Here is a 24,246-nt window from a genome sequence, read left to right as displayed (position 1 = left end):
TGCTCTTCTGCTTCCACCTAGACGTGCTCCTGAGGACCCCGCGTCCCTTGGCTGAAGCCCACATCGCTGTCCTCCAGGGCACAGCCTTTCCCAACCATGCCCACACACTACCTACTTTCCCTAAACCCACACTGCTCCTTTTGGGGGAATCCATCAGTCATCTGTTACCTTGTCCTATTTTTTCATGTTGTTATTTGGAAATTACTCATGACTTGTATTCATAAATTAATCAATTGCCACATTTCTTTCCAGCCCCCAATGACTTTCAAAACTGAAATTGCTCAATACATTTTAAAATGGATTATTACATTTCTATGAATCTGAAATGAGTATAAAAAGTTTTTCCAACAAAAGAAAAACTACATGACTAATTCACCTGGCAAAACAAAGGTTAAACAAGAAATTAGTGAAGAAAAGAGAAAAGGAAGAATGATTAAAATTTATTTTCAATACCAATCATTGCCTTGCATCCACCGAGCCAGGTACAGAAAAGTCTGACAAAGAAGTTAACTGACTTGAATTTAAATAGAGGATTTTACACAGTGGAGTGACATAACAGGATATATCTTTAAAGGTTCATTCTGCTATTTTGTGAATGGACTGTTGGGAGCAAAAAAAGTGACCAGTCTTGAGTTTTAGTCCAGTCCAGGAGACAGAAGATATAGGTAATGACAGAGGTGAACCAAGTAAGTTAACTTGACAGGGCTTGACCAATTAGATGTGTGCAGTGAGGGAAAAGGAGACATTCAAGAATGATGTTCGGCTCTTTAGATTAGTGTATGGTGGCTCTATTTAATGAGAAGATAAAGGCTGAGCAATACGAAATCAAATACTAAGCTTGAAATGCCTACTTTAAACACTTAAGTGAAGCCCAGCCGGTGTGGCTCAGTGGTTGAGCGCCGACCCCTGCACCAAGAGGTTGCCAGTTCGATTCCCGGTCAGGGCACATGCCCAGGTTGTGGGCCCGATCCCCAGTGGGGGGCATGCAGGAGGGGACCAGTTGAAGTTCTCTCTCATTGATGTTTCTTTCTCTCCCTCTCCAATTCTCTCTTACCAAAATCAATAAAGAAAAAAATATAAACAAACACCTAAGTGAAGTTGACATGTAGATTGCTGAAAACAAATATTGGGTCTACTTACCCCAAGTTATCCCGTTAAAGCTGGTAGAAAAACTATCCTCCCAAAACACTTTCAGAATATTTTCCTCCAAGATGATCATCTTGTTAAGCTCCAAACCACCTGTAAATGGCTCTCCAGTGCTGGGCACAGACCTCACTCAGCACGAGGCCCTCTCTGCGGCTGGGTCTGCCAGGTGCCCGCACTGCCGGCGAGGTCTGCAGTGCCGGCTGGGCGTGAAGGGTGCTCTCCCCTGCCGTTCTCAGCGCTGCGCCTTCCAGAGGCAGGCAGTCCCCAGGCTCCACACGCCCTCCTTGCACTCGGACCCAGCGGCACGGTGCTCCAGCACCTGCCTGTGAGCTACAAGAGTGCGCTACTGAGCTACTGAGGTCCCCGCATGAGCAGTGCCCACTGTCAGGGCTCAGCTCCGCCTGTGCACAGGGCTTCCTAGACGTGCAGAAGAAGATCTGATAATGGCACCAATCTCTCTCTTCCCAGCCCTTAGGTAATAGCTACTTCCTGCAGTTGCTAAATCTGTATTACACCCTGTCTCCTTTTTCCTTTTTCAGTTCTCGATACCTGTATAACCAATTCCTTTATTCATCCTCTCTGCTGAAATACAGGAAGTCCATGCTTAATGTCATTGGCATGTTCTGTGACTTTAAGCAAAATAACATGTAACAAAACCAATTTTATCATAGGCTGACTGATCGCAACATGAGTTAAGTTCGTGCGGCATCTCCACACTATTGCATAGATTCTGAATATCCCAAACTGGCATTTATAGCCACGTCAACTTCCTCTCCTTTACGTCACCAATCTCATTATCTGTCGAAAATCTATGTGGACTCCATGATAATCTGCTGTTTCTGTAGGTTATTTAAAGGTTCCTTGATTTCCATGTTCAGTTAACAGGTGGCTAATAAGCACCTACTACGATGTAAACACTGTTAAGTCCAATGCAGAGAGCGCGATGTTCACCAGTCCAACAGCATTGGAGAAACTCACAGAGTCACCAGGCATGCCGAGGAGACGGTGACTCTCGTTGTGGACCACCACAATAAAGCACTGCAATAAAGGTCACGTGCAGTTGTTGTTTCTTAATGCATATAAAAGTTATGGTTATACTATATTGTACTGTACTCTACTAAGTGTTCAATAGCATTATATGTAAAAATGTACAGTTAAAAATACTTTATGGGTAAAAAAATGTTAAGCATTATCTGAGTCTTAGTGAGTCGAAACTTTTTTGCTGGTGAGGATCTTGGCTCAATGTAGATGGCTGCTGACTGATTAAAGTGGTGTTTTCCGAAATTTGGGGTGGCTGTGGGAATTTCTTAAAATCAACAAGGAAGTTTATCACATTCATTGACTCTTCCTTCACAAACAATTCTCTGCAGCATGAGGTGTTGTTCTTCAATAGCATTTTACCCAAAGTAAAATTTTCAAAACTGAGTCACCCCCTCAAACCCTGTTACTGCTTTACCAGCTAAGTGGATGGGATATTCTAAAATCCTGTGCTGTCACTTCAACAACCCTCCCAGAATTTTCACTAGGAGCAGATTCCATCTCAAGAAACATGTTCTTTGCTCATGCCTAAGAGGCACCTCCTCGACTATTCAAGTTTTACTGTGAGACTGCATCAGTCCAGGCCCATCTTCAGGCTCCACTTCTAATTCTAGTTCTCTATTTCCATCTCATGTGCAGTTACTTCTTCTGATGAAGTCTTGAAACTCTCTCAAAGTCTCCTGTAAGAGCTAAAATCACCTTCTTTCAAATTGCTTATAATTTTATCAGTTTGATTCCGTTTCCACGAACCACATTCCTGCTATCATCTGGAACTGCGAACCCTTCCCGAAGGGTTTCCATCCACTGCCTGGGTCCATCACAGAAATCACCATGTGACAGCTGTAGTCCCATGTAGTGAGTCAAAATCACTCCTTAATCCATGGGCTGCTAAATGGATGTGATATCCAGAGGCATGAAAACAACATTCACCTTGTACCGTTTCCAACAAAGCTCCTGGATGACAGGTGCACTGTCAATGACAAGTACCAGTTTGAAAGGCATCTGTTTTGCTGAACAGTAGGTCTCAACGATGGGCTTAAAATGTTCAGTAAACCAAGTTGTCATCCAGGATTTATTGTTTTAATCATAAAGCAAAGGGAGAAGTGAGCAATGGCTTCAACTTAAAAGTCAACAGCCACATTAGTCCCTAACAAGAGTCAGCCTGTCCTTTGAAGCACTAACTTCCCCTCTTTAGCTATAAAAGTCCTAGATGCTGGCATCTTCTTGCAATGCAAGGCTATTGTGTCTACTCTGAAATCTGTTTTTCAGTGTAGCAACCTTCACGAATCATCTTAGCTAGGCTGCTAGATAATTGCTGCAGCTTCTACATCAGCAGTTGCTGCTTCACTTTGCATTTTTTATTTTGTGACGGCTTCTTTCCTTAAACTTCATGAACCAACCTCTTCTAGCTTCACACTTTTCTTCTGCAGCTGCTTCACCTCTCAGCTTTCATAGAATTGAAGACACAGCCTATTTCAGCCCTTGACATGCCTTCCTCATTGAGTTTAATCACTTCTAGCTTTCAATTTAAAGCGAGAGACATGTGATTCTTCCTTGTACCCGAACACTTAGAGGTTGGTGTAGGGGCGTTAAATTGGCCAGATTTCAATATTGTTGTGTCTCAGAGAACAAGGGAGGTGGAGGAATAGAGAGACAGGAAAATGGCTGGTTGGAAGCAGAACACATTAAAACATTTATGAAGTCTGCTGTCTTGTATGAGTGCAGTTCATGGTGCCCCAAAACAAGTGCAAGAGTAGTATCAAAGATCACTAATCACAGATCACCATAACAGATATAATAGTAAGAAAAAAGTTTGAAATATTGTGAGAATTACCAAAATGTGACACAGATACACAAAGTGAGCAAATGTGCCACCAAGGGTTGCTTGATGCAGGGTTGCCGTGAACCTTCAATTTGTAAATAATGCAATATCTGCAAAGCACAAGAAACCTTAGTGCAATAAAACAAGGTATGCCTGTACTGAAGATGTATCAAAACTGAACTGCTATGTTTCAGTGAAACGGCAAAAACAAATAGCATCATTACTTCACCTGGGCGACATGACCTGCCAACCTTTTACAAAACAAGCCCTTGGCTTCAATGAAATGCAAAGATGACTGTGCTGCTTCACCAAAAATATGTGTAGGCCAAAATGTTAGCAACACAGTTAGGGGCAAAATCTTGCCATATCTTTTCTATTTCCCATTACACTACCCAACACTCTCCCACTGGATCATAATACAGACGGTTCCCGACTTACAACAGTTCCACTTAGGAGTCTGACTTTCAGCCCGGCATGTGTGGTTCAGTGGTTGAGCATTGACCCGTGCATGCACCAAGAGGTCGCTGGTTCGACTACAGGTCAGGGCACATGGCCAGGTTGTGGGCCTGATCTCCAGTGGGGGGAATGCAGGAGGTGACCAAATGATGTTCTCTCTCATCAATGGTCCTATCTCTCTCCCTCTTCCTTCCTCTCTCATAACACTAACGGGGAAAAATTAGATTCTGACTTTTAATAGTGTGAAAGTGATATGCATTCAGTTGAAACCGTAGTTCAAATTTTGAATCTGGATCTTTTTCCAGGCTAGCAATATGAGTACAATCCTCTCATGACGCCAAACAGCAGCAGGGAATGACAGCTCCTAGTCAGATCACGAGGGTAAACAGCTGATACACGACAGTACGCTGTGTTGCCAGTGTCTGTGGGACAGTGTATTTTCGCATCCCAGCATGCGCACCACAAAAAAACCTCAAGACAGTTATACAACTATAGGCTGATGTAAGTATTCTGATCAAGTTCAGTAGATGTGTTAAATGCATTTTACACTATTAGGATATAACCCTCCTTGTAAGGAGCATTTGCACCTGATTCAGCAGCATCAAGTTACCACAGATAAAGAGAGGGTAGGAAGAAGTATGAACCGTAAAAGCTTAAAAGAGACACACACACAATATTGTATGAACTACATCAACTACTAATCTATACTATATATCAAATAGTTTACTTTAGGATAATATGTTTTTTCCATTAAGGTAGAAACAGATCCATCTAATGATCTCAGGGGGGAAAAAGCCATGCCTCATAGTATTTATTTCTTCCTATGCATAATACAGTATGACACAATTTGAGGTTTTATTATTTATAATAAGCTTAACAGGAATGACAAACGTTTTAAAGGTTTATATGATCTACAATTCAGGCTACACAGTAGTATTAGTAGAGCCACATCATTATTTTATGGAAAAAAAGGATCTCTAAAATTTATTGTATTTTTAAATGGACATTATCAGACTATATGGTTGGGCAACAGAAGGAAAGACACAAAAATATAAATTGAAGCTTAGTAGAGCCTTGTGCTTTATAGTAAAAGATAAAGAGCAGGAACCTAAAAACAGCAATGATCTAAAAATCTGTTAGTTGTGAGAGGTACATGGGAGGAGTAAGCAAACATTTAAATAGTATACCTGCAGTGGTGGGGGGGGGATGGTGAATAGACACTTGCAGGATGTCATAATGACAAAAAACTCTGAAAATAGAACATATAAAACGTGTGTATGCAGAGTAAGCATTGAGTCTACAGGAATGAAAAGAAATTTATTTTTACAAAATATTGATTACGTATCAAAGACCAATCACTTGCGTAAGGACATAAATTAGATGTGATTCTACCTGTAAGATTTATAGTCCATTTTGGGGAAAAGACAAAGGTAACACAAGTCCAATTAAGTATAATAAGTACTGTGACAAAAGTTTACACAGATTGTATTAAAAGACCAAATGAAAAAGTGTGGGGAGAGGATCACAACTCACTTTGCAAAATGTTGCATACAATTTCAGGGGGTTAACAGTGAGAACAAACTCACCCACGAGTGTCTGTGATAACACTGCTCATCCAGCACGACTGGAATTAAGATTCCCAGGTAATGCTACTGTTTCATGTCCATTTCCTAACAGGGACTCTTTAAAGTGCCTTGTTTTCACTAGGAGATATTCATGAGATTCTGAGTCAGCGAGCACACTCTGATGACCTCAAAGGAGAGCAGAGGCATAGAGCTGCCTGATCCTCAGAGCAATCTGAAGTCATCACTGCTGATTTCACGCATACTCAAAACTATTTTTAGATGTGTCATTATGGTGACAACTGAGGCCATTAATTTTGGTTGTTTCCTACCTGAACTTTTTTTTCTTTGTTGTTTCATACATAAGACATCGAAAGTCCTGACCAACGGTTTGGCTCAAAGGTTAAGAGTGTTGGCCCACAAACTAGAGTGTCTCGGGTTCAATTCCCGGACAAGGGCATGTACCTTGGTTGCAGGTTCAATCCCCAGTTGGGACAGTGCAGGAGGATGTGACTCTCTCACATCCATGTTTCTCTCTCCCCACCACCCCCACTTCCTCTCTCCCACTGGATCTAAAAAAAAAAAATAATGAAAAAATATCCTCAAGTGAGGATTACAAAAAAAAAAAAAAGATATCAAAAGACCTCACTTCATTGTCAACAGCTGGCTAAAACTCCGAACCTCAAATTAAGGCCGAGGCAGAACAAAGAAGGGACAGCAAAAGGCCAACCATTGCTTCCCATGTCCCGGTAGCACTTGACCTTCAGGATGCACACGACAACTGCGCTGTAGGCAAATAAGTCAAGTCTCTGCAATTTCCCTTCTAAATTGAGACTCACCCAATTTCCAGAGTCGGAAAAAAGATAAGCTAATTAAATATTCCATTATATAAAGGCCCTCCTTGTCTAGGGTTTGAATTAAAGTCCCTATTTTAAAAGTACGAAATTTACAAAGAATTTAACCTTTCTTATCCCACCATTTCACCTTCTAACAAGTCTGTAAGGCACTTAAAGACAGGCATCAGCTCTCCTGCTGGTAAAATTCAACAAAGGATAGGAGTCCGCCTCCATTGTGTTAATAAAGCACTTGAATACTTTTCATTATGCTGAGCAATCCAAGGACAGGTAGGAAGCCAGGTTTGGTTTAGCCACACTTGAAGAATCAAATAATAATAAGAAAAACTTGGAATGTAAACACATTCCTTTAGGAATGAAAAACAATTTACTTCTGAAGTAAATTGCCAGCACTCCTCCACTTCTTAAGCAGGAAACTGCACAGCAATCTAAAAACCTCATTTTAAAGTAGGTATAAAATAAATTAGGGGAAGGTGAATACAGGAGTGGACTTTTTTGGGGGGGAGGGGATACATTTGTATTGATTTTAGAGAGAAAGGAAAGGGAGAGAGGGAGGAGGGAGGGAGCAAGGGGGAGAGAGAAACATCGATATGAGAAACATGGATCAATTGCCTCCCATACTCACCCAGACCTGGGTTCAAACATGCAACCTTTCGGTGTAGGGGACAACGCTCCAATCAGCTGACCCACCCAGCCAGGGCAGGAGTGGACTGTTTTAAGAGCAGGAGTCAATTCTAGAACAAACACCTCGGAAAACTTTTCCCTCTATAGCACAGGACCAATTTTAAGTGGGACAGCTATGCTGCTTGAGTTCACCAGACTTTAAGATGAAAAAGCAATATAAGAGATTCCTCTACTTAAGAACTTTAAAACTTTTGAGTCAATAAAACCACTCTCATTAAGCAAGCTGATTATGCACTGTCATTCTGATTTTTGGCTATTCACCTAGTCTTTGTGGCTACTATGTTTATCCTGTTTTTGGAGCTGTTTTATGGATATTAAAAATGACGCCATATCTATTAAGTGCAATAAGCCCATCAACTTTTAGTAATATGCAACCATCAACAGAAACAAAGGCTGAAAGTGGTGAGAAACTGAGAAATGCCGGAAGCACTGGAAGAATCGGGCTCTCACATGAAACTGCAGCTGGTGTTTACGGCACGCCACAGACGAGCGTGCGCGGTGTGGCCCCAGGCGTGCGTGCGTGCGTGCACCCACACGAGCTATGTGAGGGTGGGCACCCCACTCAGGCTGCCCAGGAATCCCTGACACTCGAGGGGTTTTTATCAGGTCATCTGCCTCAACAGATTTCTTTCCACACATGCAAACGAATCCCCTTTTGAAAGGACATCAGTGATATACCCCAAGGGAGGGGGGAACACTGACACAACCTGAGCCTGCCAAGGACAGGGTCTCAACGCTGCTCTTAGTAGGATATGACCAGGGACTGAGGACAGCAAATGATTCTCAACAATCTGGATTCACAAAAGAACTAAAAGTACTTACTGTCTTTCCAAATCTAGGTGCTTCTATACCACTTTCAAATTGCATTTTAAAATTTACCCATAATCTACTGCTCTAGAGAAATGTAACATTTTTATTCCCACCTAGATTTTTTATAAATGGGATTTTTCCTTTCATATTTATGTAATTTTAAATCTTACTATTTTTATAAAATGTTCTATCAAATTTTTCATATTATAGTCCGTGAAAGTTTTAAAATGAAGCAGTTACAACAAGTTAATTATAAGGAATTTCCAGGAGTAATGCTGGGTGGTGAGCTAAAGTTTGGGCTGGTGACGTACAGGGCACAGGGAGGGAAAGCTGCAGGCTATCAATACATTGTAATATACACACGGAGACCCAAATGATGGGGATGGGGGAGAGGGGGAGGAATGAATGAGTAAAGGTGGTTCTGAGAAAATCAAAAAACATGTTCAGAAACTAGAATGAAGAGTGTGATGCGTAAATAAGCAGGCTGGTAAGGAGCACTGGTTTGCCCGCCACGTTAGAGCGATGTGCTCTGGAGTAACTGCAGTCATTCCTGTGTCTCACCCTCAGGAGAACCAGGACCAGACTCATATTCAGAAGCACCAATTTAGCTCAGCACCGAGAATGAGGCCGATGCCTGAGGCCATGGATACTACCAAAGCCTGTATATATACTAATATATATTATGTTTTCCCATAGATACCTATGATAAAGTTTAATTTATAAACTGGGTACGGTGAAAGGTCAACAATAACTAGAACGAATGTGGTCCCTCTCTTTTAAAATCTTATTGTACTGCACTTTCCTTTTCACTTAAAGAAAGCTCTTTATTGCCTTGGCCGGTGTGGCTCAGCAGTTAGAGTGTTGTTGGGCTGCGGTCCGGAGACCCAGGTTCGGTTCCTGCTAAGGGCATGTACCTTGGTTGCAGCTTGTCTCCAGCCCTAGTTGGCCGTGCGGGTGGCAGACACTCGATGTGTCCCTTTCACATCGATGTTTCTCTCTCTCTCTCTCCCCCCACCCCTCCCTCTCCCTCTCCCTCCCTCTCTGTCTGAACAGAAAATGAAAAAAATGTCCTCAGGTGAGGATAAAAAAAAAAAAAAGCTCCTTATGGCTTCTCTTTGGCATATGTAAATTGATAGCATTACGACCTTGTACTTTGGGGCCATTATTAAGTAATGTAAGGGTTATTTGAACACAAGTACTGTGACAAGGTGACTGTCAATCTGATAACTGAGAAGGCTACTTAGTGACTACTGGGCGAGGAGCATCTACAGCGTGGAGACACGGGACAAAGGGATACTTCATGTATCTGGAGGGCCAGTGCAGGCCAGCACAAGAATATCATGCTACGCAGAACGGTAGGCAATTGAAAACTTATGAATTGCTTATTTCATTTAATATTTTCAGAGCACAATCGACTGAAACCATGGATAAGTGAGGACTACTTTATTTGAAACGGTAAGATCACAGATTCAGAGGCAACATATAATGATATCCTCAACGAGATAATTCCAGTGGAAACAGAGTTAATGGTCTTCTACTTAATATTAATCTGCTGCCTTCATAAACGTCACTGTTATAAATTACTTTTCTGAGGAAACTGGTCCCTGTGTACGCATGGCACACAAAGACAGGAGGACTGATTTTACAACCCTTTCAGTAACTTTATTTTTAAACATCTAAATCTAAACTAAGTAACTGCTAATCAAAAAAAATGCCACCGAGTTCCTTGAATGAAAGCTCAAACTGGACTTTTTCTCAGGCCTGTTTATTTATTTTTAAATCCTCACTTGAGGATCTTTTTCCATTTAATCTTCAGATAGAGTGTGAGGGAGAGAGAAACAGAGAAACATGGATGTGAGAGAGACACATCGACCGGCCGCCCCCTGCACGACCCCGACCAGGCCGGGGACCGAACCACAACCGATGTACATGCCCTTGACCGGAATTGAACCCGCGACTCTTTGGTCTGCAGGCCGACGTGCCAACCACTGAGCCGAACCGGCCAGGGCTCAGGCCTTTTCAAAGAGTTGTGATTTTCCCACTCTGTCTTTTCTATGAAAACTGTCTGTTAAGATTGTATTAAAATATGCTAGTTCAGTCAAGAGGCTGTGCACATGGTAAAATTGGTCACTTTGGGACTGGTGGCACTTATCTAACAGGCTAGCCCTATAACCCCCCGCCCCAAAGATTAGAGAGCACTAAGACTGCTTGTATTTGGACTCAGTTTTAAGCACTACTGTTTTAATATATTTTATATGTACATATGTATATACACACGCGTACATGTAATATGTATACGAACATGTATATGTACAATACATACATAGTTTAAAAAAATTACCTTCAGTTCTAGGTTTTTTTCCCTTGTCATTATGGAAAAGATCAGACATATAAAAATTAGTACACTGTTAAATATGTTATATTTCCAGTGACAGATTTTTATACTTGAAATACTTCTAACTTATAAAAAACAGTAGCTAAGATGGAATTCAAGTGATAGAAATATGCTTTAGAAAGAAACTGCTATGATGCATTTCTTTACTTTAGGAACACCACAAAAGATCACAATGACTGACTCAAAGACATTTTTACTGGCTTTTACCTACAGCCACGATCAAATGTAAGAACCATTGTTTTACTTGTTGTCTACAGCAGCATCACTGTTTCTAGGGCCTTAGTTTTGTATAATTAGTACGAGCGGCAATGCAATTCTTACCACTGGCATCAATCTACAACCACTGGTATCTTTCTTAACAGATGAGTTTTCATGATAAAAAATGGAATTAGGAAGTAATGAAGTAGAGAACAACATACCAATGGCTAGCTACTATACTGCTGGTTACAATTTGACTGATGTTCCTTTTTAAAAAATTTTTTATTAAGGTGGTTGGTGCTTCAAATGTTCAGTATGAATAGTTAAGAAACAACTGGCTGATGGTGAAAATAAATGCAACAGCTCTGGTTCCAGTGTTAGAAGTAATTCAACTTTGGGTATCTCCTGTTATATATTGCTTTTATAGTATTAGATTTAGAGTTTTAAATCTTTGATTACTGAAATTCTCACAGGAAAAAATAAATTAGTTATTGAACTCCCTTAATTTCCCATGAAAACACTTTTTGTGACTAAAGTTCTGATTGCATATTAGTAGGAGCAAACCTCTCCATTTGGTGGAGAATGAATCATATAAAACTATACCATTAGGTTCCTGGTATATATAACACTAATAATAACTGGTCAATAAATTTAAGTAGATGCTTTAAACAACTGTTAACGCAGTACTGTGTTAAGATTAAAAAAAGAATAGAACTTTTCCTCTAAGAGGTTATGAATAACAAAGTGAGTCTAATTCTACTGCATATTAATATGCACCTATTTTAAAAACTGTGTAATGTTTTTAGGGAGTAAGTTTCTATTTGCTGATCTTTCACTAGAAGTCTTGAGTTGCTTTCAAAACACAGGAGTACTAAGACAAATCTTTTTTAAGGTTTTCCCTGAACCTTAGTTTCTACTGTGAAATCTGTATCTGCGTCCTCCACAGCCACTCCAAAGGTCACTGTAACACACTAAAACAAGGAGTGCCCTGAAACTGCAAATTATTTAGGATGCAGAGTGTGTAGGTCAGTGAGAGGGAATGACATGAACGCAGCTGAAAAGCAGGTGCACACTGGATGAAGACGGGCTATGAATGCTGTGCTCACTAGTTTGCATTCTGACTACACAGTGACAGAATGCCAGTGAAAACCTGAACCAGGAGTGTGACGATACTTCTATTATTAAAAAGAAAGCTCTGGCTACAACTAGATGAGAGTACCATCTGGATCTAGTCCAATAGTGAAAACAGAAAAGATAGAGCGATGGGTTACTAATAGTCAGAACATGGTGATAAAGCAGATGGGAAGGAGTGGGGGCAGGGAGAAACCAGAAGGTAAAATGAAGAACGTATGACTCCCAGGCCACTAATGTCATTCATATAGAGAAAACAATGGAAGAATCATGGTTTAAAGGCAAAAAAGGCAGTGACTGTAGTTTTGAAAAGGTTCTGTCTGAGACAGACAGAAGTCTTCCGGGGAAGGTACAGAGTGAACTGGTGATCTGGAGTCAAGATGAGAAGCTCGCTGAGGAAGAGCACAGTGGCAGTGGTCCCTGGGGACGTGGTTATGGATGAAAGTGCCCAAGAACAAGCTGCAGAGGAGACCATGCCAGAAAGCACTACCTTTAGTGAGAGCACAACATTTGTAAAGAGCAAGCATCAAGTGATTAAATAACTGAAAAACTCATTATTTTGTCCTAAACTCATTTATATTATTAAATCTAGATCTTTTCCTGTACTGAAGTCTTGGTTTCTAGCCTGCTCAATAGCAGTTTCTCAACAGAAGTTTGTGAAGTGAACTGCCTGACAGTCACTTAAATGAGGCTTTTAATCTCCACAAGTGTGTTACAATTCCACAGAATCCAAATTTAGTAATCACAGTATTTTATTTAAATAGAGTATACTGCCATCATTCACAAATGAATTCATAAAATAAATTAATATCACCAGGTAACTTAATTCATAAATCTGTTGGCTTGCTCAGAGATATATTCTACAAAGCAATTTAACAAAATAAAATGATGTTATATCAGTTTAAAGGCAGAACTTTAAAAACAATTCAATATATACTTTATATTTTAAATATACATTAAAGATTAAACGTTTTCCCACAAAAAAGCATTAGAGATTAAGAGAATTAAAAAAACAAAACAAAGCACATATACTTATAATAATTCTGCAATACAGGATTCAGAGTAATTCTCATAAAGGAGTCTATTATTAATAAGTGTCACTTTTGAAATTAAATCTTCAATATGCAGTTTTCCAAAACACAGAAGAAAATTAGGTCATAAGATGAGCTACCAAATAAATTTATCTGAAACAATTTTAACATAATATTGAAATGCTCATCTGAATTGTTACGATACTATTAAAATTCAACAATGGTAGTATCTGAATAATTTTACTAATAAATATCACAACACTTTAAATATCAGAAAAATTAAATGTAAGGGTTAAAATTACAAGCAAATTAACTAAAATAAAGGTCACATGGTTTACTTAACTTTTTACCAATTCAATTTAAATGTTCATTAATACAAAGTGAATGGATTACAAATGCTTTGCCTATATATAAGGAACATGATGCTACTTACCAACCATCAGAAGGGCATGCAAACAAATTAAAGGGATGTATGAAAATAATTGAACTAAAAAAAATACAGTGAGAAATCACTCACTTATTTTTTCCTATTAAATAATTTTAATTCTTTAATGAACTTACATTTTAAACTAATTTCAGAGTGTCTGTAGAATATCATACATTTAATAAAAATATATATATATATATATATTTAAAAAACCAAAATGCATTATTCTAGCCAGTGAGGAGCATATTTACTTAAGGGATAGAAACATTAATATTTAAGAATAAACAGGTATAAACCAAAAACAAAAAAAAGGTTACACGATAAATTCAACATACAAATTCTGAAGGAAGCATGGAATACAAGATTAAAACAGAGGAATTTCCTACATGAACAGCAACAATGTCTGTTAGAAAATACACACTGCCCTACTCTTCTGTGCCCAGAAGCTTTGATCCTATTTGAAGACTATCTAAAATGTCAATCTCAACAAAATTTTGTTTAGAGAAGCTACTCCTCAATACATCCTTATAACAATCAAAAGGAGGATGCTTTTCATATCGAGTCTATATTTGTGAGAGTTTAATCAATTACCTTAGACAAAGCACACTTTATTTTGACCACTGAGGAGCTTAATCAAACTGAAGCTCCAGTTCCGGGGAAAAGTCCGTGTTGATTCTGAAACCCTGACTCACTGCCTGGACCACACGGCGGATGGACAGGCACAGAGAGCTCAGACAGCGCTCCATGGCTTGTAAGATCTTGGTGTGACAGTGACTGAGGTCTCACAATCGACACCTTGTCACTTCTTCGTACGTCCATAGGAAACGCTCTCTGAAGGTCTAGTACTTTTAATTATCTGTGAGAATTCTAGTGGAAACAATGCTCCTGTGGCTGCCCTAATGTAGAATAAACAACAAGCCACAATATGGCTTGGAGTATAAAAAGATACTAATTTAGAATCAAATTAAATTTTATTTAGCATCGTCCATCTTTGCAAGAAAATAATTAATCAGCACATCAATTTCTGTATTGTCTCTCTCATGCTCCCTAAAGCCATACACGTCCACTCATCCCTGTCAGAGCACCTCACACACAGCATCCAACACACGTGCCACTTCGATGTCAGGCGCTCTGAGAGCTTCGGGAAGAACGCCTACGGTCGTCTTTGTGTTCTAAACTTAAACGAGAGTTTAGAAAATCTTATCTGTCATTGGGTTACGTTTTATTCACTTATTGTAGGATTTTAATCAGACTATTCTGATATGTAATTATATTTTAAGGAGTAAAGATTAATATATAAACAATATATTTATTTTACTTTTAAGAGTATTGTATGCCTTCTTCTCTGAATCAATCATTCTACATACCTACATCTCCTTATGAAACATTTTTGAAAGATGCATCTACATTTCAGGCCACAAAAATTAGTAACAACCAAATTATTACTTTCCTTATGAAACTGTAACCTAGTGGCTTGAAAATGTTAACAGACTTCCCCAAAGACCTTACTTTATTTACTACGAAAGAATATTTTATAGTCTCAAAGTTTTAGGTACTTGAATTTCATGAGTACTTTTCCTGGAGGGCAGACATGAACACCGGTGCACGGACAGGATCTCAGCGCTACCCTGAGGCCTGGTGAGGGGTGCAGGCCGCAGCAGCGGCGCTGGTCAGCACCTCAGGCATTCGGGGCGCACTCCATTGCTCACCAGAAAGTCACTACCGGAAACCCAGTTCTGAGATGGCGCAGAGCGGAAGCTCTCTCTGAAAATATTTGCATGCAACCTGCATAATCCAGTACATGAACCTGAGTACCCTATTTGTTTTTCAAAAATATATATAAATGGTTATCTTTTTGTGTGAGACAAACATAACAGGTGTAAAGATCTAGATTACATGCACTGAGAAAAATTAAAGTTAATATCAGGTTAATGTTTATTAACACAAAGCAGTCATTTTATTAGCATCATTTGAAGATATATAAATATATAATTTAGGAAGGAAATGTTACATGTAGAGTTCTATCTTCTCTTTCCTCAGAGATTTGGAACAAAATTATCTTTCCTTAAATGTGCTTATGGTACTGCATTTAGCAAAAAAACAAGCCTTCATAAGCCAATCATCTGCATAGGAGCATGGATCAACCTGTTATACAGTCCTTCCTCTTTGAGAGAAAGACAGGACTGGCTCCTTTCAAACCTGCAATTTATGAGTTTATTCAAACCTGCCAAATTGCTTTAAGTAAACGCCTCTCACATTTGAAAATTCTCATGGCAACTCATTTAGTTTGGCAGACTGGCAAACCCAAATTCAATCCTTTCATCCTGCAGCTAAACCATTACAATGGTAATTCTGCTTTGACACTCTGAAGAGACTGCTAATTACTGTACTCTGGGTCCCTAGACAGATTTCCCATTCAGATTAAAATGGCTATGCATGGCAGCAACAGTAGTAACACCGTTCTTCACATGCCAAAGATGGTCTCTCATAACACAGCTCTATCAAGGAGCATGAGCGGTATGGCTAGATTTCTTTTAATGTATCTTTTAATACCTTGTCTTCTTTCCCAATAAAATGAAATGGAGACCAATAATACCACAGATTTCAATTACTGGTACCTTGGTCAAGAACTAAATGCAGAACTACCAGTTCATTAAACAATCCTGGTAAAAACTTATTAAGACTTCTCTATCTCTAGAGTCACTATCTCTCTTTCTATCTTATGTTTTACCTATTTTCAGGTTATAATCAAAACACAGTTATAATAAAAACAAATGCATATGGCATTAGACAAAAAAGAGTGTTTGAGAAACATAAAAAGCAAACCTAAAAAAAGACAGTTTGTGATGGATCCCCTTCTCTCTACTTACTACTCTACCAAATTTTGATGACAATGACATCTGCAGTTTTCAAATAAGTGAATTAAAATTATGTTTTGATAAATATCTTCCATTTTCATAATATTCCTTAAAATAACTGGCAACATTAAATTTCAAAATCCCCAGCTAGAAATTTGTCAGAATCTATTAGATCCAGTATTTTTTAATGTTATATTACTGAACTCTATGTATATAAATACTTTCATAAAGAGATCAGCTATATATTCAAAACTGACTCAGGTTCAAGTCCTCAAACACCTATAAGTAATTTTTTTTTTAATCCTCACCAGAGGACATTTTTGCATTTATCTTCAGATAGAGCGGGAGGGAGAGGGGAAGGAAGCCAAGAGAGAGAGAAACATCGGAGTGAGAGAGCTACACATCGAGTGGCTGCCACCCACAGGGTCCCAACCGGGGCTGGGGACAAATTGCAACTGAGGTGCATGCCCTTAGCGCAGTGGCTCTCAACCGTCCTAATGCAGCGCCTCTTTAAGACAGTTCCTCAGGCTGTATGTGGGCGTATCTGCGTGTGGACGGACCCGCCTGGAGGCGGATACAAGAGCGGTGTCCAGGTTCCTAAGACCATGGGAAATATGTGTTTTCTGATGGTCTTAGGCAAACCCTGTGAAAGGGTCATTTGACCCCCAAAGGGGTCACGGCCCACAGGTTGAGAACCACTCACTGCCTTAGTGGAAACCGAACCCAGGCCTCTCTAGTCTGTGAGCTGATGCTCTAACCACTGAACGAAACCGGCCAGGGCCCTATAAGTAATCTTAAGGAGAAAATGAAAGACCAAAGAAAAAAGAAACTATTATACTCACTATAAAGTAAAAAAGCCTGAAATAAACACTTATGAATTCTCTGGGACTGGTGGCATCTTATGTGCCCAAGTCCGTCTTGAATTATAAGACCACATAAACTTCAGTGGCCTGAAATCACTTAATTTCTCTAAGACAGGTTAGTGCTACTCATTTAGTCTTTCCAGTTAGTATTCTGTCTCCTCAGCAGAAACCTTTCCTTCAATCCTACTGAAAGGGAGGAAAGTCACAGCGAGAAGAGGAGACTCAGGAGAGTACCCCTCACCTCTACGTTCTGTCTTCCTATCAACCTAGTCCAGCACAGTACCTCCTACTTCTTCTAGTGTTTTTAGGTTCTTTGGGGAAGATTAGAAAACATCACAGAATATGTATCCATAAGGTCTTAGTTAATAAATACAAATAATAGCACATATCATTCTCAAACCTACTGAGATGAGAATTGAAAGAGGGATGATATCTAATACCTGAGGTGGTAGGTGCACACCCATAGTAAGAGTGTGTGTGTGTGTGGAGGGGGGGGGGGGTAAAACTTATAAGACAATGTTACATTTTAGTAGCATTAATAGATGGTTTCATAATTTTGCTTATTATGCCACTATAAATAAAAGCTTATACTGAGATCAAGATTAGCAATGAGGGTTTTTGTAGGTGGGAATAGAATTACTTTCTTTTGGTGTGGTCCATCCTGTGATCAGGAATGGAGAGGTGGTAACTGATATGGTCAATGATATAGTTGAGGTAACCAGTCCAGGTACCACATAAGCAAGCAAGAGGAGCAAAGAGGAAAGGTGTGTCTTGTCCTTCCACATCATTGAAATAATAAGAAAGTGAAAATAACCCAATTTCACAAATAAGGAAAGTGACAGTGACTAACCATGATTTATGTACTTCTATTGTATTTCTCACCACTTTTAATAACCTACAAAGCACAACTCACCATCCCTGAAATGCATATATACTAATCTTCTCTGTCTCTATGAATCTTGAATTTCTAGCTCAAGTCTCACCGACTTATATAAAGTCTTCGTCCCTAAGCACCACAGTTCCCCTTAATTCCTTCCTATGAACCCCTATAAATTTTCTGTAACACTAATCTTTCTGAAAATGTGCCGCATAACAGAACAGCCATTTTTGGAAAAAAAAAACAAAGACTTCAAATTTAAAACAAGGGGAAAGTTGCCATTATATAAAAAAACGAATGAAATCTTTTAATGATGCCAAACCCTGGTCATATAGGTTGTGTAAGCTATATATATATACATACATATATACCTGGGAATGTAAGTGAGTACACCAAATTAGTTTGCCATTTCAGTGAGATCAAGGAGAACACACTAGTGTGCATATTTTTACAATAAATGAACGAATGAAATTTATTTATTTATTTACTTATTTATTTATTTTTTGGTGGTACGTGCCCCTAGCAGGAAAAAAACCCGGGACTCTCTGGTCCGCAGGCCAACGCTCAACTGCTGAGCCAAACTGGCCAGGGCGAATGAATGAAATTTAGACACCTCTTCCAGTAATTAACAAAACCGGAAGTGGGGGGGGTGTTTAAGAAAAAGAGAAGATCTAAACAACATTTTCAACCACTTTCATCTAAATGACATTTCTATCCTACATTGTCAACTACTGCAGAATGCACATGCTTTTACATGTACGTGAGATATTCAACAAAATAGACCATATGCTAGACTACAAAAAAGTCCTAAGTAGATTTAAAAAGACTAAAACATTATAGAATACATTTCTGAGCAGAACAAAATTGAATTAGAAATAACTCACAGTAAGATAAATAGGTAAGTCCCAAATATTTAGAAATATGTGGAAATAACCCACGGGTCAATGAAGAAATTATAGAAATTAGAAAAGTATTTTTAACTAAATGGTAATGAAATTACCATATAACATTATTTTGGGGATGCAGCTAAAGCATTATTCAGAGAAAAATTTACACCAGTAAAAGACAGCCCGGCCAGTGTGGCTCAGTGATTGAGCATCGATCCATGCACCAAGAGGTCACCGGTTCGATTTCCAGTCAGGGCACATGCCCAGGTTGTGGGCCTGATTCCCAGTGGGGAGCATGCAGGAGGTGGCCAACAGGTATTCTCTCTCATTGATGTTTCTCTCTCTTTCCCTCTCCCTTTAAAATCAATAAAAAATAATAATAATTTTTTAAAAAGACAGGTCTCAAATCACTAATCTTCCACTTTTAAGAAGAGTGAAAATAATATTAAACCAAAATCAGATAGAAGAAGAGTATAAAAAGAGAATCAATAAAAAATAAAGAAAATCAACAAAAAAGCCGATATTTAAAAAAGATCAATAAAATTAATACAGCTCTAGAGCTAGACTGAGCTAAACAAAAAAGAAATGAAAGCAGAAACACTACTACAGATCCTACAGACTTAAGATAACAGGTAATATTATGACCCATTTCATGACAGAAATTTTATCAACTTAGATGACATGAATTCCTTGGGGGGGGGAGGGGCAGAAAAAATTTTAAATTCTGTATTTTACAAATAAATTGAATTTGCAAAAACACAAAAGGTAAGCCACAGATTAGAATATTTGTCTGATAAAAGATTCCCAAAATACACAAAGAACTGTTATACTTCAGTATAAAAGAAGACAAGACAATAAAATAGATTTAAACAGATACTTAATGAAAGAAGATATACAAATTGCCAAAAAGCACATTAAAGGATGCTCAACATCATTTGTCCTCAGAGAAATAGAAAATGAAACCACAACAGGTAGAAGGATAAATAAACTGTGGCCTACCTATTCTATGTAATACTAATTATCAACAAAAAGGAACAACTCATTGATACATATGCAACAGCATGGATGAACCTCAAAAAAGTCATGCTGGTTCCAAGAAGACAGGCACAAAATAATTTTCATTTCTATGAAATTTAGAAAAAGTAAACTGAACAATATGAAAGTTTAACTTATACAAGCAGAGAGAGCAGAAAGGTGGGTGCCAGAGGCTGGTAGGTGAGAAGGGTAAAGGGGTATGTTGGTCAAAGGGTACAAACTTTCAATTATACGGTGAATAAATTATGGGGAACTAATGTACAGCATGGTGACAACAGTTAATAATATTGTATTCTTGGAATTTGCTAAGAGAGTAGATCTTTAAAAAAGGTTAACTATTATGTGATGCATGTGTTCACTTAATTGTGATAATATCACAATTTCTATGTATATCAAATCATATATAATTTTTATTTGTCTATCATGTCAATAAAACTGAAAAATAATAAAGTTTTGAGACTACAAGGGAAAAACGGCAAAATGAGCCCCAGTATCTGTCTGTGGGTAGCAGGAGAAAGATGGTTAATTGATGGCAAAGAGTAAAAGAACATTTGAGGTGATAAAAATCTTGATGGAGGTAGTGATTATAAGTGTATACAGCTTCGAAACTCAAATTATACACTTGAAATAAATGGATTTCATTGTATGTTTAAAAAGAAATTGAAAAAACCCTCAAGAAGAATTTTCTTTCTGCATGTCTTCAAAATTACTCCATTAGCATTTTAAAAAAACTGTAGCTCAACAAACTGTATTTAAATCAGACCCAAGAGTTTCTATATTATTTCTCAGATTATCTCTAGAACACTAAATGTGAAATGTATTCCCAGCAAAAAAATATAACAGCCAATTAAACTTGGAAACAGTTCCTACCAGAGGTTCGCAATACTTACTACCACACTGAAGACTTCCTTCACCCAGAATGCCTCTGGAAAGTGTGTCACAGAATACAGTTAGGGAAATGCCAACTGCTCTAAGGATCTTACCTTAAATAATTTTCTGTACTCCACTACCCTAAAACATAGTCAACCTGGAATAAGTATTTGTTAATCCAAATAAAACACTCCAGTGGCTATATTTGGACAGGCAACAGGCATCTCAAATGTTCTAAGTCCAAAACTGAACTCCTGATAATCCCCTTCAAAGTCTGTTCCTACTAACATCATCTTCATTGAGGTAATGGCTTCACATCCTTCAATTGTTCAGGCTAAAAACCTTGATCATTTGTGACTCAATGCTTTCTAACAACCCATAGACAATCCATTAGCAAACACGCTAGCTTAAAAAATATACTTAGAATCAGACCATGCTTCACCTTCACCTCTATGGCTACCTTGGCCCCACCCATTATCATAAGTCTTCAAATGAAGTCTTCAAATTAGAAGAAGACTTGTTTTGATCGTGGAACTAACAGTCCAGTATGCTTAGGGAAAAAAATCTTTCACCTCTATGGCTACCTTGGCCCCACCCATTATCATAAGTCATCTGGATTAATGCAACAGTCCAGAAATGGACAAACTTTGTAATGAGCCAGACAGTAGACGGCTTTTCTGGGCATATGGTCTGTGTCGCAGCTACTCAACTCCTCCATGGAAACGCAAATACAACCACAGATAATATGTAAATGAATAAGCATGGCTGTGTTTCAGTAACATTCATTAATGAACAATGGAATCTGACTTTCATATAAAGTGCTATTTCACTTTAAAGACATTTTTTAAAAAGTTTGTCTTTTTTATCTATTGCCACCTTTTAATATGCAAAGACAAATAATTAAAAAACCCAAATGGTCTTTAAACAACATTTGCTCCAATTCTCATTTTGTAAATGAGAAAACAAACAGATAAGTTTATTTACTTTCTGAAAGACCATAGCTAGTTAATAATAGATTTCTAATTAAATGTTCTTTCCCAGGTAAATAATTTTTAGAACTAAGTAAGTTTGCAGAATAATTAGAATAATATAATAGGTCAGTAAGAGTTTTAATTATTAGACACTAGTCTAATATATTCAGTGAAATAATCTGTCTAGTTATATGATATGAGCTAAATATTTTCAGTTATACATAGCAAAATAAGGCTTAATGTTTAGTAACTTGTTTTGATTGTGGAACTAACAGTCCAGTACGCTTAGGGAAAAAAAAACTTTCTATACAACTTTTCAATACTGCACAATTATTTTTAAAAAGAAATTATATGGTGTAATAGTATACAATTGTAGATTTTAATTTATATTTAACCTGTTTGTTTACATTCCTTATAAGACCTATCAAGCAGAATTGACATGGAATTACTTTCTCTCAAAGAGCTAACTTTGTCAAGCAACTGGAAATGCTTATGGTCATGAGTCTGCAGCAGAGCAGAGAGCAGACTGCCGGGGAGAGAGCAGCTGGCACTGCTCCTGCACGTGAACGCTGGCAGATCTCTACTGGACAGAAGACCAACAGTGTTCCTAGCTTTTTCAACTGCAAGTTAGGGCCCACATTTCCATATATTTTACTAACATAAAAACTTTTAACAATGTCTTGGAAAACCAGTAATTTTTTTATTTTCCATTGAAAATGATAATACACTGGTAGTAACTCAATCTTCATTTCTAAAGTTCCTACAAGTTTCTATAACGATGAGGAAAAGACAAGAAGAATAGGGCAGAAGAGCGGGGTAGATGGAGAAAGTGAGACAAAAGGGAAGGAGGATGAGGACACGAAGGTGCCTGGCACATTAGTAAAAACGAGCTCTTAATTTTCTAAAAAAATATTTTATCATGCTCTGGGACAAGTCCACTAATGGGAGACAATGGTGTGCCAGACAGTACTTGGAGCCCACAGGCAAGTCGAATAATGCGCTTCTGCTAACACAGCTCCCCCAGCAGAAACACTGGCTGCAGACTTCTGTGCCCTCATCCTGTGCTCCCAGAAAACTGTTCCACTAGAAAAGAAAGCTTTCGTCATACTACTTATGTCTTACCCTGTAACAGGGATGCAAAGGTCATATTTTTAAAAGTAGGCACTAATTCAGTTTGCTTCCTTCACAAAAATAAATAGGCTTTTCCATTTACAGTTTTGATCAAAGTCTATGTTTGTCTCCTATATTATAGTCAAGAAGCTATAAATTATTTTTGTATTTTTATTTAAATAACATTTCTAACAACTAATAACCTGTTTATTACAATCTTACAATAATTAAAATTAAACTGGAAAAGGGGTTGGAAGCCAAATCTAAGATTTGGAAATTATTACTTACTGCAGGTACCAGTAATTTCTTCACTTCCTCAACAGCTCTCTTCAGTTTGATCTCTGCTCTGTTTTGAGCATCTTCCACAGTAATCAGTACATGTAAATCTTCGTTGAGATGCTCCCAATTAGGCTTGCCTCTATTTTGCTCCTCCTAAAAAATTTACAAAGTACACTATTACAGATTTTTCTTTTCAAAAGGAAAGTGTATTTTTCATAATACTAATCTGTTGCCAATTATTTAAGATATGTTCGCATTATTTTTCTAGGATGATATTATAAATATTTTGAATGATTTTCCTGGCAAAAAAAAAACATGTGCAAGCCCAGTGAGTCAAATAACAGTTCAGCAAACAACTGTTGAGTACAGACTACGTTCCAAGCATGCAGCCAAATGCTGAGGATACAGCAGTGAGCCAGGCAGCCACAGTCCTGTTCTGCTCTTATGTACTGAGAAACTCATGCATGCTGTCAGCCTTTGGTTATCATGGAAAGCATGTTATTTCTACATTTTACTTGTAAGCAAATAGTAGATCATCAGGGGTAATTTAGTCATTGTCAAGGTCACATAGCTAATAACATGCCAATTTAGTAGCTCAAAGTTATGAAAACTCAAATTCAGTGATTTTTCCACTTTATTACAATTACTTTTTAATAACATTGACTAAATTCAAGATTAGGGAAAGTACTTTGCAAACAGACAATGTGTAAGAGAAATGCCATTTGTTTTAAGTATTTCAAGTAGTAGTTATGAAAATACTTCGTTATAATTACAATAAGAAATAAACTACATTTCCATCATTAGCTTACTTTAAAAACAATAAACTGTAAGGTTACTCTTTAATTACATCAATCCACAAATCTTAGTTTAATAGAGAATATCTGTGTTTCATTTCCCTGATGTGCTCAAACCATCTCACGAGGAATCTCTCCAGGTTGGAAA

General features: G+C 38.1%; 1 protein-coding gene across 5 annotated transcripts in view; it reads right to left on the bottom strand.

Annotated features, from left to right (window-relative positions):
- Positions 1-24,246, bottom strand: part of QKI (QKI, KH domain containing RNA binding) — a 138,778-nt gene that overhangs the window by 13,035 nt on the left and 101,497 nt on the right. For all 5 annotated transcript variants that reach the window (XM_036249458.1, XM_036249455.1, XM_036249456.1 and 2 more), the window contains exon 4: positions 23,314-23,457. In XM_036249458.1, coding sequence (XP_036105351.1) covers positions 23,314-23,457 — 144 coding nt within the window. The remainder of the gene's footprint in view (positions 1-23,313; positions 23,458-24,246) is intronic.

This window comes from Molossus molossus, unplaced genomic scaffold, assembly GCF_014108415.1.
Source record: "Molossus molossus isolate mMolMol1 unplaced genomic scaffold, mMolMol1.p scaffold_m16_p_8, whole genome shotgun sequence".
NCBI lineage: Eukaryota > Metazoa > Chordata > Mammalia > Chiroptera > Molossidae > Molossus > Molossus molossus.
Note: the sequence above shows the minus strand (reverse complement) of the source record. Positions and strands in the feature narration are given on the sequence as shown.